Below are 18,125 nucleotides of genomic sequence, written 5' to 3' on the forward strand. Positions count from 1 at the left end.
TGTCCATGTATTTCCTGAATCATGGGACCTAGCATAGTGCTATTCAAAGTCCTTGATCCTTTGAAAGAAATAACTACAGCCAATAGAAACAAATATGCTACTGGTCCCTGGCATATTGGGAAAAATGGCCAGTTTCCCTTAAGGTAGTTTAAGTTGTAGTTGTCTAACATATGTTGAATAAACCTCCACTGTGAATTTTCCCAGATTTTTGATGGTCCTCTGCATTCCTTCTCTGTTCCTTCTTCACTGGAAGAGTGATTGCAATATGTGTTCTATACCCATCGTATGTTAGATTATTTCGAATCCCTTTTAATGTGTTTTTGCATCAAATCTATTTCAAACATTGGTTTCCTTGTTGGATAGAGTTATATCTACATGGCCATGTTCATGTGCTTGTGTTCACATGTATGCGTGCACATGTGCACAGAACTGCGGAACACTGAGAGCTTTTCCCCCCTGAGGTTATACACAGCACTAATTCAAGCAGCAGTATTAGCCCTGGAGCTGTAAGTTGCGTATTCCATAATATTCGAGCTACACTAAGAGCCTGTTAGGAGAACCACTGTGTTGCTGCATTTCGTCACAGGCTACTTATTAAAACGCATAGCCTCCAATTATTCTGAAGCAATATTGAGTTCATTCTTTCTTATTATCATCTCTGTAAGGCTGTAAACAAAATTCGTAGTATGCTCACTATCCTATAGAATAATAATAATTAATAATAATAATTATTAGTTTATTTATATCCCGCCTCCATCTCCCCCGAAGGGGACTCGGGGCAGCTTACAGCAAAATCAAAATACAGGCGATGATAAAATATGAAACATCAAAGGACAACAACAAAAACCAATAATAAAATATACACAATAGGCGAAAAAACACAACACAGAATTAAAACATCAAATTAAAAACAATGAGGTTGCAATAGTGGATAAGCAAAGTGCACATTATGAGTAACAAATTCGTAAATAGATAAAGTGCATTAGAATCAATTAAGTTCAAATTAGGTAGGGAGGAGTCCTGAATGATATCAAGTAATCAGGAATCAGGGGAAGAGCGACCAGTACAAAAGGTTGAGGAGCATAATAATTGTGATGGAGAAAGGCGATCTTAACCAAAGGCCTGGGTGAAAAGCCAAGTTTTCAGGCTCTTCCGAAATGCCATCAAGGTGGGGGCTTGCCTGATCTCCCCAGGCAGCGAATTCCATAACCGAGGGGCCACTACAGAGAAGGCCCTCTCTCTCATCCCCACCAACCGCACTTGTGATGCTGGCGGAAGCAAGAGGAGGGCCTCCCCTGATGACCAAAGAGACCGTACAGGTTCATGGGGGGAGAGACAATTCTGAAGGTAGATGGGCCCCAAACCTAGTTTCAAAAATTGTTTGAATTTGCAAGTGCGAAACTGTCAAGAAGCATGTTGGGTGGTATTTTTGCCTACATGACTTTTTAACCCAAAACCTTTCACTTAAAAAAAATAAGTTGGCAGACCGCAGTTAAGCGGATTCAACAACAAAATATGATACTGTTCACAATCCAGTGCAATGTTAAACATTCCTCAATCAATGCACTACCCGTAGTGCAGTGGTTCCCAACCTTTGGACCTTCAGGTGTTTTGGACTTCAGCTCCTACAGTTCCTAACAGCTGGTAAGCTGGCTGGGATTTCTGGGAATTGAAGTCCAAAACATCTGGAGGCCCAAAAGTTGGGAACCACTGCTGTAGCAGAATGTAAAAATATTTATTAGGTATGAAGATTGTTGTGTACAGCTGAGTTGATCAAATTCTGGCACTTTGGTTGATTTGGACTTCAGTTTCCTATTCATTTGCCATTGTACATATTGGATGATGCTTATGTAGGCTGAAGCCCAAACAACTGGCTGGTCAAAGTTTTGTTGTTGCATATCTTCAAGTCATTTTGGACTTATGCTGATTCTGAGGCAAACATATCATTGAGTCAGGAGAAAATGCTGCTAGAACATGGTCATACATCACACAAATCATACAACACTCCATCATTGAGTTTACTTGGCAATATTTCCTTAGAACGGATTTGCCTTCCTCTGTAGTTGAGAAAGTGAAAATGAAAAATGAAGAAGGTGGGGCCAGGAAGACATCTTTCTACCATGTCTCCTGTATCAATTTAATGATTTAATAATATATAATAATATTATACTATACTAATATTATAATATATTGTATATACATGTAATATTAATAATATTATGATGTAATACAATGTAATAATAATTATAATTCACTATTATAATTGTATATTTATATTACATGCAATATTACTAATAATATTGCAATATAGTCATATAATATATTGTATGTATATATACTTGTAAACCGCTCTGAGTCCCCTTCGGGTTGAGAAGGGTGGGATATAAATGTCACAAATAAATAAATAAATAAATAAAGTGTGACTTCCCCAAGGTCACCCAGTGGGTTTCCATGGCTAAGGAGGGATTGAAACCATGGTTTCTAGGGTCATTATTCAATGATCATAGCACTGTACCATGCTCATTTTAATTTTACTCATTTTTATTCTATTTTTTGTTTGATTTACATCTGCCTTTGCTGAGATACAAATCCTAAGGCATAACATACTTAAGCAGATAGAAATAAAAGCACCAATAATTCCAACCTAGAACTCAATAAATAAACAAGGCTCCCCACCCCAATTTATAGTGATGATAATTTTGGGATTTGTAATGATTTTTCATTAATAATATCCATGGGAACATGTGATCCCTCACAATTGCCTAAATTCAAAACATGGATTGCTTTTATTTAAAAAATAAATAAATACAGTAGAGTCTCACTTATCCAACACTCGCTTATCCAATGTTCTGGATTATCCAACGCATTTTTGTAATCAATGTTTTCAATACATCGTGATATTTTGGTGCTAAATTCGTAAATACAGTAATTACTACATAGCATTACTGTGTATTGAACTACTTTTTCTGTCAAATTTGTTGTATGACATAATGTTTTGGTGCTTAATTTGTAAAATCATAACCTTTTTTGATGTTTAATAGGCTTTTCCTTAATCTCTCATTATTATCCAGCATAATAGCTTATCCAACGTTCTGCCAGCCCGTTTACGTTGGATAAGCGAGACTCTACTGTAAGTGGCTATAGTTTCACCCAGTTTAAGTGATCAAGTTAAACTATTTTTTTACAACACTGGAGTAATTTACATTGAAATCCTATATATGTAAATTTAGAAATAAGGTCCACCAAGTTACTGCCTGGTATATATACATAGAATAGTGGTTCTCAACCTGTGGGTCCCCAGATGCTTTAGCCTACAACTCCCAGAAAACCCAACCAGTGTACCAGCTGTTAGGATTTCTGGGAGCTGAAGGCCAAAACATCTGGGGACCCACAGGTTAAGAACCACTGATATAGAACAACAGCCTTAGACAATGATAACTTTCACCAGTATTGGCCAGCACCATCTATGTCAGTGGCCCTTTAAGGAAGTTGTCCACAGTGCTGAATTTTTTCACCACACATGCAGTTTCCACACCTCGGATAGCTCCTTTAAAATGTATAGATGATTGACTTCAGCACTCTTATGATCGCTACCAAAATCATTTCCTTGCACTTTGAATGTTTCATCTCCTACGTTTAAACCATTGTCTAATAAATCCCAATTACTCAGTCTAAAACTGCTTCAAGGAAGTACACGATGCATCAACTGGCAAATTTTACATTATATTTTTGGTGTCATTTGAGGGTCATTGATGTCTAGTGGTATTGTGGTATATTTTAAAGTTCAAGACATCATCAAAACAACTCACACACAGCCACAATCATACTCCAAATTCATTTTTTTAAAATTCAGGCAGGTGTGTTGAGTCATATCAGTAATCCAATTCTAACAGTCTTTCAGTTCTCCCTGAAGCCGAACTTTTAAAAAAACCTAATGTTAATTACAGATTCAAGACCATGACATCTCAAAATGCTTTGTACTGTAACAAGGATTGCTGAGAAGAGCCACCCCCACTACTGTGAGGACTACATAAGGAAGAAGGATACCTCAGGGGATGGCAGATGACACCATTGTTCCTTCTAAACAAAAAGCTCAGCACTTTAACCCCAGGAACAGTAGCTGGAATTCTATTCATGACATGTTCTGCGATAATCTACGTTTGTCCTAGCATGTGAAATTTTGGAAACATTGTGAAAGGAGGCATTTGGTTTCTCCTCACACAGTGAGTCCTTCCCCAAAGAAGACAGCTTGAAAGTATCAAAGTGTTCTTCCACAGTCATTAGATTGTAGATCTAGGGGACTGTGGCGGGCATCTAGATATTATCAGGCTGCAGCAAACAGCCACCATTCTTCCAAATCTCTAGTAAGGACAGCAGATATCTTTTGCTGGATATCTTGATGGGCAACGTCTGCTCTTTCGTCTTGCAGGATGTAGTTGAACATTAACTGGGGGCTCCACAGCTTTTACAGACATCCCTCTACATTTTCGGTTTTGACATTTGCAAATTTGATTATTCACAGCTTTGATTAAAATGTCGCTATGAATCCCTAACTCCTCAGTTTGATTTTATGGTCAGCTTTGTCCAATCATACTGTTCTATGGTCAGCTTGCAGTGGAAAAGATTTTGGCATCTTTGTGGACAACAAGTTGAAAATGAGACAACAGCAGCTTAAAAAGCCAATGGGATTTTGGGCTGCATCAAAACGAGCATAGTGATCGAGGGAAGTCCAGAGGAGGACAATTGAAACTATCAACGCTCTGTCCTATGAGTAGTGTCTTAAAGAGCTATGTTTAGCCTGTAGAAGGGAAGGTTGAGAGATGATAGCCATGTATAAATATGTGAAAGGATGTCCTAAGGAAGAGGGAGCAGGCTTGTTTTCTGCTGTCCTGGAAACTAGGACTTGGACCAATGGGTTCCAATCACAGGAAAAGAGATTCCACCTGAACATTAGGGAGAACTTCCTGTCTGGTAAAGCTGTTCAATAGTGGAGTGTGGTGGAAGCTTCTTCCTTGGAAGCATTTAAGCAGAGGCTGGATGGCCATCTGTCAGAGGTAGTTTGACTGTGCTTTTCCTGCATGGCAGGGTGTTGGACTAGATGGCCCAAGTGGTCTCTTCCAACTCTGTTATTCTATGATTTTATGAGTCATGCTGGAAGACCAAGACATATGTAGAGAAGTTTTCTCTCAGGTAAAAAAATATAATTTTTGCTCATAGGTTTTCGCTTTCATTGGGATCCTACATACCTAACCTATTTACAGGTTGACTGTAAATAGTCGTGGGGATATGCCTGGCGCTTGCAAACTACCTTCCGTAGAAAATGGAATGGGGTACCCTCACCAAATAGTGCTGGCGAGAATCACCCCCCCCTCCATGTGATATAGGTTTGTGTCTATTGTCTTTTCATGAACACTGGTTATACCTTCTGGACGTATAGGAAAGATAAAATTAATCTGATCTGATTCTGAATTACAAATATACAGTAACCATTTGTTTTTTTTCTGTTTCCAAGGAATCACCACCGTCTTGACCATGACAACACTGAGCATCAGCGCTAGGCATTCCTTGCCCAAAGTCTCCTATGCCACTGCCATGGACTGGTTCATCGCTGTGTGCTTTGCCTTTGTATTCTCTGCGCTCATTGAATTTGCTGCTGTCAACTATTTTACTAACATTCAAACGGAAAAAGCAAAAAAGAAAGCTGTGAAAGCTGTCACTGATCTTCCAGCATCTCCCAACCAGAAGGAAAATTGTGCAGAGGAAGCACCCACGGTATTTATTTAATACACTTTTTGAAGGTCAATAGCAAAATGTCTAAGGAGTATATATTGAAAAAATGGCCATACATATGGGTCAAATTTGAGTTGGATAACCAGGTCTTAATCCTTTTGTTATTTCCAACTAGAGTGGATCAATTAAATAAATGGGATAATTATTTTACCATTCAGCTACTGATTTAAAAAATCTAGTATAGGCAGATTAAGACACCAAAATCCCATTTCGATTTATTTATTCCATCCTGCTTTTGTCTGACATGTGGTTTCCCTTGGGGCTTTCCTTGAACTCCGAGAACTAGTCCTGTTGGATTGGAATAGAGGTCTTTCTAATGCAATATCATTTTTCCCACTAGACAACCAGACCATAATAGAAAGCTGAAGGTTGGGTGTGAGGGCATTAGTCTTGTTTGCTGCCTGAACTACACCTTAGCTAAGATGTCTTTTTTTGTGTGTTTTTCCTTCCATCTTCCTCTGCTGTGGCTATTCCCTCTGTCCATGTATGCAGGGGAGAAGTACTGTATATGGAGCCCTGCCAATCATTTTCACACACACACACCCTCCTAGAAGTGCCAATTTCTAGGCAAACAAAGAGGTCTCAGTTTAAGTATGGGGATTACTGAACTGCATTTGTTATTATTAAAAACTAGCTGTGCCCGTCCATGCATTGCTGTGGCATCGTCCTAAAAGGGTTTTTCTTCATGGAATTTTTAGGATTTTGTCCAGTAGGGTGATTGCGCTGTAAGAGAATAGGAAGGTATGATGATGTTGTACATGTTAGGAAAGAGGCAGTTTAGGTTTTTTATATGTGTGTTTTCACATTGGTTGTGGTTTTGCAATATTTTCTGTTCTTCTACTGTCTGTGTAGATGTGCACCCTCCTGGGATATCCCAGGTTTTTGTTCAGGCATGGGGACTGAAACCTGCACCTAAGCAGGTTATTTAAACCCACTTCTGTGTGGATTTTAGTCCTGTGTGGGTCGTCAATAACCGTTCTGTAAGTAGGGTGGGGGATGGGGGCCTGGCAGGGTTGCTAGCCTGCATCCCTCCCTCTTAGGAGGTTTCTCCCTCCATTACCATTGCTCTGGGGGTGGCAGGGGCAGCAGATGTGGGGGGGGGGGGAAAGGTTTTTCTTGGTCTTGGGGCAGCAGAGGCCATGAGATGAGCCTGTGTGGGTTCCCCTCATGGGGCATCCACTGTCCCCCCATTCGGGCCCTGGTTTGGGCGGGGGGTTTTGAGCCGCATGGCTCCTGGTTGAGTGGAGCCATTGGGGCTCCATTCCCCCTTCCTGTCTGCTGTTATCCAGGGTGGGGGGAGGTCTTTGGGCCAGGTTGGATGGGGGGGGGGTTTGCGGAGCTGTTTGGTTCCATTTCCCCCTGCCCACTTTCTTCTCCTGTGTTGCTCCAGATTTGGGGGGAGGGCATCTGCGGAGCTGCTTGGGCTCCATTCTCCCCTCTGTCACCTGTCCGCTGCCTCCCCAAGTGATGAGAGCTCTTTTCAGGCCTCAAGTAAAAAAATACACTGAAGCCAGAATGCAACTGTGATACTGAATAGGGGAGGAGGAGCCGTGATCGGCTGCCATGTGGTCCTGTTATGGATGGGAAAACATAACAGCTAGGCCCTTGCCGTTATGGCCATTCAGCCAAGCCAAACAAGCCAGATTGGCTGAAGGGTACTGACCATTCATAATTTGTGCACAAGTCTATTTCTAACTACACCATGATAGGAAATACACCTGGCTTTTCCCACATTTTTTTCAAATGAGGCTTAAAAACTTGGATTTTCTGCCAGCTTCTGTTTGATCCTGGTATACATTTCCGTACGCTAAATTGTATAGCTACATACAATTAGTTTCACTTTCCCCTCATGTTTCCCAGGAATTTAAAAAGAAAGCAGACAGAATTTGCCAAGTGTAAGTAACCTGTTCCAATACCTTTCTTTTTTTCATTGCTGCTAACCCATTGCCTGTTTCCTTTTGGCACCCACTGGTATATTTATATCAACACACTTTACCAATGAGATCCCTGGCTTATGTGTTGTCAAAGGCTTTCATGGCCGGGATCACAGGGTTGTTGTATGTATTTTGGGCTGTGTGGCCATGTTCCAGAAGTATTATCTCCTGACGTTTCGCCCACATCTATGGCAGGCATCCTCATAGGTTGTGAGGTATGGACATACAACATCCCTGGCTTATGCTTTTAACCATTATGATATTATTATTATTATTATTATTATTATTATTATTATTATTATTATTATTATTATTGGTTTGGTATGGAATGGTATCTAAAAACTGTCCATGCTGTTAATTATAGGCACACAGACATGTATGTATATGTCTCTGTGTGTAGACTCAATGGGCAGTTTGTTAAAAGCAGATACATGCTCTCAAGACTGGAACAATACAGAAAAGGTAACGTGGAGGCTACCTTTAATTCTGTGAAGAATTCTTGTTTGCTTTGAGCTTGCTTTTTGGTGCTTCGTGTGTCTCTGACAAGCAGGTATATATTAGGATGTAAATCATTGTTTAAGGATACTCAAGGATATTTTTGAATATTTTTCTTAAGAACAAGACTACAATTATTTTCTTTCTACTTATACAAAGGCAAGGTGTTTTCTACTATCTCAGGAGACTTTCTATATTTTGGGGAAAGATCTTTGTGCAGATTTCATATCCTGACTTGAAACAGATGCTACCTTCAAAAAAACTAGTTGTTTGTGTCTTTTTGATCAATCAGCCAGTCCTTTTTTTGCGCTCTCTCTTTCTCTCTCTGTGCAAGACAATAATTTGGTGCAGAAACATTTTGTGTAAACTGTGGCAATGTCAAATAAAAAGTACTTATCTCATTCTTGCACTGCAGTCAAGAAATCACATAGGAGTTAATAAAGATGATTCAATATGCCAAATGAGGAATTTACCAATACTTCTCCCTACTTTTCAACAAGAGTGGGAATTCTGGGCAATGTTGCTGGAGTAGAACTCCCATCATTATTCTCCATGCTGGCAGGGGGCAGTGGAAGCTCAAGTTCAACAGAATCTTCAGGGCCACCGATTACCTGTTTTTTGTTTTATGTTTCTGAGTAAGCGCATTCAAAGCTAGAAACAAGCTTTCTACATTGAACATCTCAAAGTGGTGAACAGTGTATGTTAATAACATATTGGAAAAACCTTTTAGAAACTATTCTTCAGGTTGCTTCATTGTAAGATAATTTACTTCTTAAATGAGTCCAACCTACAGAAAGTGTATTGGATACTACAGGAAGGCATGGGTTGATTCTACAGTGCAACAGGTTCTAAGAGTCTGGTGAAATTCAGTAGGTTTTGTTTTCTCCTGATTTGTCAACAGAAAATTACATTCATTTAAACTGTTGTTGGAAAAAGATGTCCAAGTGGGAAGGTATGCTAGAAAAGGGCACTCGTGTTCATTCAGGCTGACTTTGATATTAATCCACATCATCAATATGGAGTCATTCCATGAGGCTATATTTTTCATAATTGGACATTGGATGTTGCTTGAAAAGAAGCCATTAACAGCTTTGTTATATGCAGCATGTCCTTCTTTTTAAATTAAAAGAAGTTTGGCGAATGGCACTGAATGACAAGCTAACATCAAATTTAAAAGTAAAGAAGGGATTATGGAAAAAAATGATTTTGAAAGTATTTGGAGAAAATTTCTAGAAAAATTATTGGAAAAAGAAGATGGGAATTTACCTCCAAATGAAGAATTGAACTTTTGGTGGGACTACAGAAGAAGAGATGGCTCTGGGGAAGGGGAGCACAGGGGTGAATGTAAATAAATGTATAGAATATGTTTATATAATTGTAACTTTTTCTCAATAATAACAATAAAAAATATTTTTTTAAAAAATAAATAAATTAGATGGCTTATATTTATCATAGTGTCCAGACATTTATTCATTTACCTGAATAAAACAGGCATGATATACACAAATAAAGGTTTTCTTTGAAGATAAACATTTTAGTGCTTTTCTAGACAGGAGGTAAAGAGTAATAAGCTAGTGCTTTCTTCCTTGCCAGTCTGTTCAATGTTGTTTTTATCACATAGTGGTAGCTTAAAACAAATTTCATATAATTTATTCAACTGTGACATCTTTACTAGCCTATATATGTGCATATTGATAACTTGTTACACAGTCATAGTAATGGGAATGTAGCCTGGGTTTTGTCACTGTGGATGACAGTGCCTTCATATGTGACAAAATAGAGTGGGATGGTCAGGATGGATGAACAACGAGCACACTTCATTTGTAGTAGGGAGGTGTGTAAGCTTCAGCTATGATGAGAACATCTTTTTGTGGTAAAGGTCTTGCTTTATGTATTAAATGAGATCCATGGCTAGGTATGGGCATGGATTTAATTTCAATTATTTTAATATAAATATTTGTCAACATTCCTGATCTTACAGATGGAAAGAACTTTTAAGAATGTATGAGAAACTCAAAGTAATAGATTCATTTGTACAGACCTAAGGCCTAAATTATTTTAAAATAATGACTCATAATCCAATGTATTTAGCCCTGTTAATACAGAAGTAAATTTGCTATTCATGTTAAATATTGGTAAGATAGGCAAGCATATCATGGGCCTCCCCAGGCTGAAAATCATAGTGCCTGTTGAATTTGGCCAGTATAGACATGGAGTGGAGGTGTAAAGCTTGCCTTTACTTTATTTTTGCATGCAAGGACATAATTTTAAAATGTTTCTCTGTACCAGGTGAGATTAGATGAGATTTTAGGCACTTTTCAAGTTTTTGTACTTAGGATTTATTTTCATGGAAAAAATCGTTTTCCCATTTTTTTTGGAAGAAAAATGTGTTTTGCACAAAACAGATGTTTGCATGAAGTAATTTTTCAGAAGAAAAATCTTCCCACAGTTGTCCATTTTCCTGATAGTTCTTCTTAAAGTACAATTGTGTGAATTCATTGGTTATGTTCGTTAGGATACTATATGAGATTGACAATATATTGATTCATTTTCTTGATTGCCCTATCATGGACCACTGTGCATTCAACTAAATATGAGAATGAGTTTGAATGTGTCTCTATGCATATTAGATTTGTGCTATAGCTCAGGGACATTACTTTTTTGTAGTTTGACTCCTAAAATCCATGCATGATGCTCAGAGTTGTGGTCTAGCTGAGAAAGTTTCCCAATTCTAGCTTATAGTCATATCATGGAAACCAGGTTGTGCCAGTTGTCTGCATGTAGAACTAGTTCCTGCCTTTTGTCAATCTTTATTATTATGTTTATTTATATCCTGCTTTTTCTTTCCATAAGGAGACTCTAAGTGGCTAATATTAAAAGCATTACAATACAATTTAAAACATACAAATATACAAACCTTACATTAAAAGAGTATTAAACATCATTAATATTAAAAACAATTCAGATAAAAACAGTGGGGAGGTAAAATCATGACATACCACACATGTTGTCTCCCCGTGCAGATGTGTATGCAGCAAGGCTTAGAGACACTGCAGCTGTCTGAGCCAAAGGGTTATGAACAGAAAGAGAATGATTTCTAATTTAGATAGTCTTGATTTCCCATATTTAACTCCTTTTGTGCACATGCCTGCATTTTAGCAGAGCACATGCAAAAGGATGCAGGACAGGAGCCAACAACTTCAGACACCTGCAAGGCTAATGTTGCATCATTTTGACTTCAATTGAAATTCCCTAGCTTCAGCCTCAATGATGATAAGATATCAAAATGATTATGATTTGTATTCATTATTTATTTAGAAATGTGGATGCCACTATATTCAACATGGCTTACGACACTGCAGAGATAAAACACCAGAAAATTAGTAAAACTAACAATAACGAACTCTAGAATATTAACATAATGGGATCATAAAAACTTAGGATGCTAACATTCAATTATTTCATCCTCACAAGTGAAGAGAAATAATTTTCACATTTTTCTGCCCCACAGAGAAAACCAATATTTCTGCACAATTCTCACCAAGTGCTCAGACATTCTATTGTGTACAGAAATACATGTGACTATTTGTGTTATATTTGTGCATTTTTTCAGTTTCCTGACAGCCACAAGTGTTTTTGTGCAATATTTCACTTCTCACACAGAAAACACCAGAATTGCATAAAAATCATATTAGTTTGTGGAAACATTGGTTTGTGCATGAATCTCCATAATTCTCATGCAAAAAGTAAGAGTATCTTTGCACATTATTTTCTGAAACATTTTGGGATGTGGAAAAACTAGGTAGAAATTACACAATTTCCCACTGCATTATTCTTCCAGAAAATCAAGAAATTGCTGTTTTCAGGCAAGATGTGAATAACATGCCTATGAAGCCTATATCCTAAATTCTATTTTTAGGCCAAACTGGACTAGAGTTATTGAATCCATTGCCTTTACCTATATGTTGCCTGACCATTCAATAGTTCACTCAGTGGGTCTACTCAGCACACATCAAAGGTGCAATTAAAATGCCACTGAAATTAAATTCTCAGAAATCTACCCATGTTGATGAAGACAACTTTGATTCTGTGGATGCTGTAGCATAGAGTTCCAATCAGCCCCTGTCGCAAGGCTGGAAATCCCTTTGACTGTAACAGGACACCTAATTGGTAAAATCAGCAAGTTTATTGTAGAATATATAAAGCAAAGCAATAAAAACAGTAAAAGGTACAACTCAAAATTAGTCAGTAGTTAAGAATGTCTTTAGGATTTCAGCAAAAATCCAAAGCATCAAACTGTAGTACTTCCATGGAGCAAGGCATGAAGAAATCAGGAAATATAGCAACACAAAACCATAGGCAAAACTTGAACAAAGCAATTCAAAAGCAAACAGTAAAATCCCAAACCAGAGCTTGAACTAGAAAATTCCCTGGATACACGGAGCACTTGGAGACAGGACAAAGAAAGTAAAGCAAAGCTGTCTCAACTAAAATCCGAAAGCTTTATCAATCAATAAAAGCCTTCTCCAAAATCCCAGACTGTTAAAAACACATTCTTGTTGCCTTTCCCAGCAGCTAACTGATTACTATCTCTCTTCTGTTGTAAACGAGCAGAGCACCTGACTTTCTGAGAGTCTTCCCTAAATTTGTTGTAAAACTGCCTATGGTTCAAGGTTGTGTAATAACTGCCAGCTGGCAAAACAAACTCTGAATCGCTACCAGGCTGTGGCTCTGCAGAACTGGTGAAAAGTCTTTCCCTGACACCCCCCTCCCCCAGTTTAAGCCTCTTATCTGAACCTTGCTCATCTACACTTAATTTCAGCTGCTCAGGCCTCTCATCAACACTTAATTCATCAGACTCAGGAACAGGGGGAACAGACACAGACTGAACAGGCTGACATACAACAGGCTCTGTCAACATGGCCAATAGTAAAAAATATGTAGGTATTATAATCCATAACAATTCTAAAATAATCTGAATGTGCCATTCTCAGTTTGGAAGATGATCCACAATCAGAATGTTTCATTCATATCCCACTTTCCTCCCAATAAGGTACCAGAGTTTCCACTGTGTCCATTTCTACTTGATACATTGTTATTTGATTTCACCCTATTGCTAAATAGTAACTTTCAATAAATTTTCTAGAATTAAATTCTAATATTTTATTCACAAAGCCTCAGCTGATTCTAGACTAGTCTAGAAGGCCAGTACTTCATAGTATAGAGCGGGGTAAAAATGTAATAGAAAACAATTGTCTTCTCCACAAATGTCTTGAACATAAGAACTCCAACAATCAAGGCTAAGAGTCAGGAATCCTGGGAATTCTAATCCAAACCATCTAGTGAGCACTGCTCTAGGAAGTTACTCCAGGTTGACCTCTCTTTGTAGTTACCAGATGCAGATATTGTCAGTGACCTGGAAAGCTATGTTTAGGTTTGAACCATCTGTGGCCACTCTCATGGGATATTAAGGCACTTTTAGCACAAACACATAGTAGGTCTTTGTTTCTAAAGTTTCTGTAATTTTCTTACTGCTTTTGATATGTACTTTTAATTGAACATATGCATCCTTCCTTTATCTCCCATGCAAATACCAACATGTTGCTAGAGGCATAAACAGTTTAAACCTTTTCATAGTCAGCCAGTATAATAACTTTTTCTAACAGGCCTCCAAAGGCTACAGTTTTCACATATCCTTGTAAGTTAATTTAAATCTGGTAACATTATTATGCCGTACTACTGATGCTATCTCTAGACAAGCTTTATTAGCTTCTTCTTTACGGTCACCACCACTGAACACAATAACCTTCTCTTGCACTTTTTCTTTCATGTTCTCTCTTTTTAAAACTTGTCCCCAGCTTCCCATAAAATCATGGCATCAAAACACTGCTGTGCTTAGAGGGCTAAGCTCGTCCCCAATGTCCTTCTGCCAGCATGCCAAGGCATTATTAATCAGGCAGATATCTGGCAGTTGGAGCTCCCTTATTGTGGAGGTGGTTTTTAACTGGTTGTTCCTTCTATTACCAAGACACTTTGCATGTGTTTCAGCCTTAAATTGTTTTTCACTCATTTGACTTCATTATTCAGTATGCCAGCAATCTTGAGTGCCATTCTTTCAAAGACATCAATAAAATCCAGGCTCTCAATTATATGAGGTCTCAACAACAATTTTCAGAAAGTGGTAGTTTTCACTATGCATATTTTATGTCTGTCTTTGCATGCACTTCCACACAGCTTCCCTTTCTCCCTTTATCTCTTACACAACACACTTTTCTTTTTTTCACATTCAAGTTGTTTCCGAGTTATGGCAATCCTAAGGTGAATATATCACAAGGTTTTCTTGGCAAGATTTTTTCAGAGCAGAATGCCTTTGCCTTCCTCTAAGGCTGAGAGTGTGTGTTTGCTCATGATCACCCAGTGGGTTTCAATGGATGTGCAGGGATTCAAACTCTGATCTCCAGTGTCATAGCCCAATGCCCAAAGCACACCATCATTTTGGTTCATTTCCTGTTTACATTTATGGTATAAAGTAACCTAATGATGCAGAGGATAAAAGTGGAAAACATGATTGCAAGGCAGTTCTTGAGAAAAGAATATTTGGCAGAAAAAGAGAAATCCTAGATTGTAGGAACTTGAATGCCCTTTGTTGTGAAAGGTTTTATCTGGAGATAATAAGATTTATAGTCCAACACATCTGAAGGTCACCTGGGGGTGAATTCCGATGTGATATTTGAATGGCTTTGTACTATATGTGTGACAGACCTAAATAATCCAAGAAAGTGAGGCAATCTGAATCATATAACTTTTGGGTTTAATTTAATTCAAAGCACACACGGAATGAGAGAAGAGAGCTTGCTTGAAGTTGACCTAGTTTCTTAAGCCATTACTCTCCCATGGGTGTGTGACAAGGGTTAAATGTTGTGCTAATAAAGATTAGGAGATTATCAGAAAAGGAACGTTTTGCTGTGACCCTGATTCTCAATGAAACTCTTCATCATTAGATTCTGATTTAATGTACATATTTAAAATAGAATTTATTGGTATAAAAATAAGTAGAACCAAACCCAGGAGTGTGAAGAATAGAATCATGGTTTTGATTGCAGCCACTCATGAGACTAAAGTGGATGCTTAGAGAGGTGTGTGAATCTCTATCCAGCTTCCTGGATCATGCCTAGTAAAAGAAGCAGGTGCCATCATGCCTTTGAATCAAGCATCTCACTTGTATACTACTTGTGATGACTGAATGTAAGCTCATTTCTATTATTGTGATTAGAGCTTGAAGTAATCTGTTATTTATAATTACTGGTTGACTACCCCTTATACTGAAATGCTCCAAAATTCAAAATCGTTCACATAGCTCCACTGGCTGCCGATAAGTTTCCATTATTCAAGGTGCCGGTTATCACCTATAAAGCCCTAAATGGTTTGGGACCTGCCTATCTTCGTGATTGCATATTCCCTTATGAACCTTCACAATCTCTAAGATTTTTTGGAGAGGTTCTTCTCTTGCTCCCACCCCTGCCACAGGTGAAGTTGGTGGGGATGAGAGAGAGGGTTTTCTTGCTGAGATTTGTTCAAAGGGAGTTTGCCCCTCAGATTGAGTGTGAGAGTTGCTCAAAGTCACTCAGTGAGGTTCCACTTGGCCATGGTTTCTACAGATAGCTCAATGTTAAACTATTATTATTATTATTATTATTATTATTATTATTATTATTATTATTATTGCTATCATTATTATTATCCCGCTTTATCTCCCTAAAGGAGACCCAAAGCAGCTTGACATAAAAGCATTCATACAGAATTTAAAATATACAAATACAGTGTTCCCTCACTACTTCGCAGTTTGCTTTTCGCTGATTCGCTGTTTCGCAGTTTTTCAATGAACTCTAAAAGAATATTATAAATCATAAAAAATTACAATGTACAGCCTAAGGAAGGGAGGAAGGAAAAGCTGGAGGGAGAGAAAAGGAGCCCAAGTGGCAACGGGAGGAGAAGGAGGCGATTTATCAACACACGATTAGTTGATAAAAACTTAAAATAGTATATAACTACTAAAATAATGTATAAATATTAAAATAAATATAGCGTCCCTTCTTCACAGATTTTCACTTATTGCGGGTGGTCCTGGAACGTAACCCCTGCAATAAGTGAGGGAACACTGTATACAAAGATTAAAACATAATTAAACACAAACAGCAGTAAAAATTCAGTTAAAATCCATCAAAACATATTTAAAGTTAAAAACCACTACACCATGCTGGCTCTTAACTCTCCCTATTCTTTTCTCTCTCTGAGGCTATGCCAGTGACATTTGGAATAGAGGGAAGGGCCCTTCATGTGCTACTGGTGTTGAGGCAGCTATAGCGGTTTCTCTTTTTCTCTTTCCCTTGTTGGCCATATCCATCAAAGCAGATTGGGAAAGCCCTAGAATAGAGTCATGGGTCCTGTCTGAGCTTGCTTGAGTTACTTTTTGGATCTTGAACTCCCAGTATCCTTACAACCAAAATGGTTAGTGTCCACCTTTTCCTTACTTATGTAGACTTAACAAGAATACTCATGAATACGAGATGTTTGAGGAACTATCACCATGACCTATTTATGAGCATTCATGGCTGGCTGCTGTGGGAAAAGGAATGCCCTAAATGATCAGTGGGTACCGAAATAGGATTTCTGTCCACAGGGAAGTGTGATGAATGAAAACCCAGCTCTCAAGGATTCCCTCTCATCTCAGAGCCATTGGCATATGCTCCTCTTCTCTTTAATTTGCATATTCACATATTACGCTTATGTGCAAGGTTATGTGGGGATAGCAGATGCTGCCCGACTTGCTCCAGATTATGTTCTATTGGAAGATGATGGTGATGTTACAGAGATGGCTGGGCTGGAATGTCAGGCATTGGCAGTGAATTTGGTGTGTGGAAGCTACTGAATAAATACTATGGAAGAGTCCATGTTGGGTCCATGTTGTAAAGAGCGATGAGGACCAAGATAAGCTTTCTTTCTTAGGTTTAGGGAATGATCAAAAGAACTTTGCTAGTCCAAATGCAGTCTCAGCCTTGTGTGCCTCTGAGGAGCAAGGGATGTTATCATTAGGTTTGGAAATACTATCTCTACTACACAGTTACTATACTACATTTTAATTTCTATGGCTCCATGCTTTGGATTCTGGAATCTGTAATTTGGTTGAGATATTTATCTCTGTTTCAGTGGAGTCCACCTAAAGATACTCTCAAAGACTTTGAACAGGGTTGTCTTATTGTTTGAGTGTAGGGTTTAGTTTTAAAATGCTAAATCATCAACATCATTTCCAAAACAATAAGGATCAGAGATTTAGTCATCATTTAAAAACCACTTTATGCCATTTTACTCAAAATAATTTCAAGAAAAGCACATAGTACAGTGCCCCCAGACTGTTGTGTGTTTTGGTGCTAGCCTGTAAAAGGTTCTCTGCTCTTTGAAAGGAAAGGTTTCAGACTAGCCATTTTCATGGCATGCTGCCTCCCTGTCATCTGTCGATCTATACTGTAACATAAAGTACAATTTTGCTTGTTTGCTTCTTCCCATTGTTATATAATTATATGACTCACATTTGTCTTTTTCATGCTGCTGATTAATATGCTGGTGAATTCACTGCTGTAAATCTCAACTTCTACAAGGCTGCCCAGTATCAACCCATACTAAATGTGCTAGCCGACTTCACTGTAGTGCAAAATTGGCTTGATTGTCATAAGCCAGTAATACATGCAAAACAATCTGATATTTCCTTTTTGGCTCAAGTGGAGGATTATGAAAGCTCAGTGGGCTTTTTTTCTTCTTTGAAATTTGCACTGCACATGAACAGCTGTTCCTAATGGGCAAGCCTTGTGAAAAATTGAACAGCTAGGATTGACTTGTACTTGAGCATCG

The 18,125-nt window shown here is 38.3% G+C and overlaps 1 protein-coding gene across 2 annotated transcripts in view; it reads left to right on the forward strand.

Annotated features, from left to right (window-relative positions):
• Nucleotides 1-18,125, forward strand: part of LOC100563035 (gamma-aminobutyric acid type A receptor subunit alpha4) — a 106,635-nt gene that overhangs the window by 77,733 nt on the left and 10,777 nt on the right. For both annotated transcript variants that reach the window (XM_062981625.1, XM_062981626.1), the window contains one exon: nt 5,513-5,772. In XM_062981625.1, the coding sequence (XP_062837695.1) occupies nt 5,513-5,772 (260 nt within the window). The remainder of the gene's footprint in view (nt 1-5,512; nt 5,773-18,125) is intronic.

The sequence above is a fragment of the Anolis carolinensis genome, chromosome 5 (genome assembly GCF_035594765.1).
Source record: "Anolis carolinensis isolate JA03-04 chromosome 5, rAnoCar3.1.pri, whole genome shotgun sequence".
Classification (NCBI taxonomy): Eukaryota; Metazoa; Chordata; class Lepidosauria; order Squamata; family Dactyloidae; genus Anolis; species Anolis carolinensis.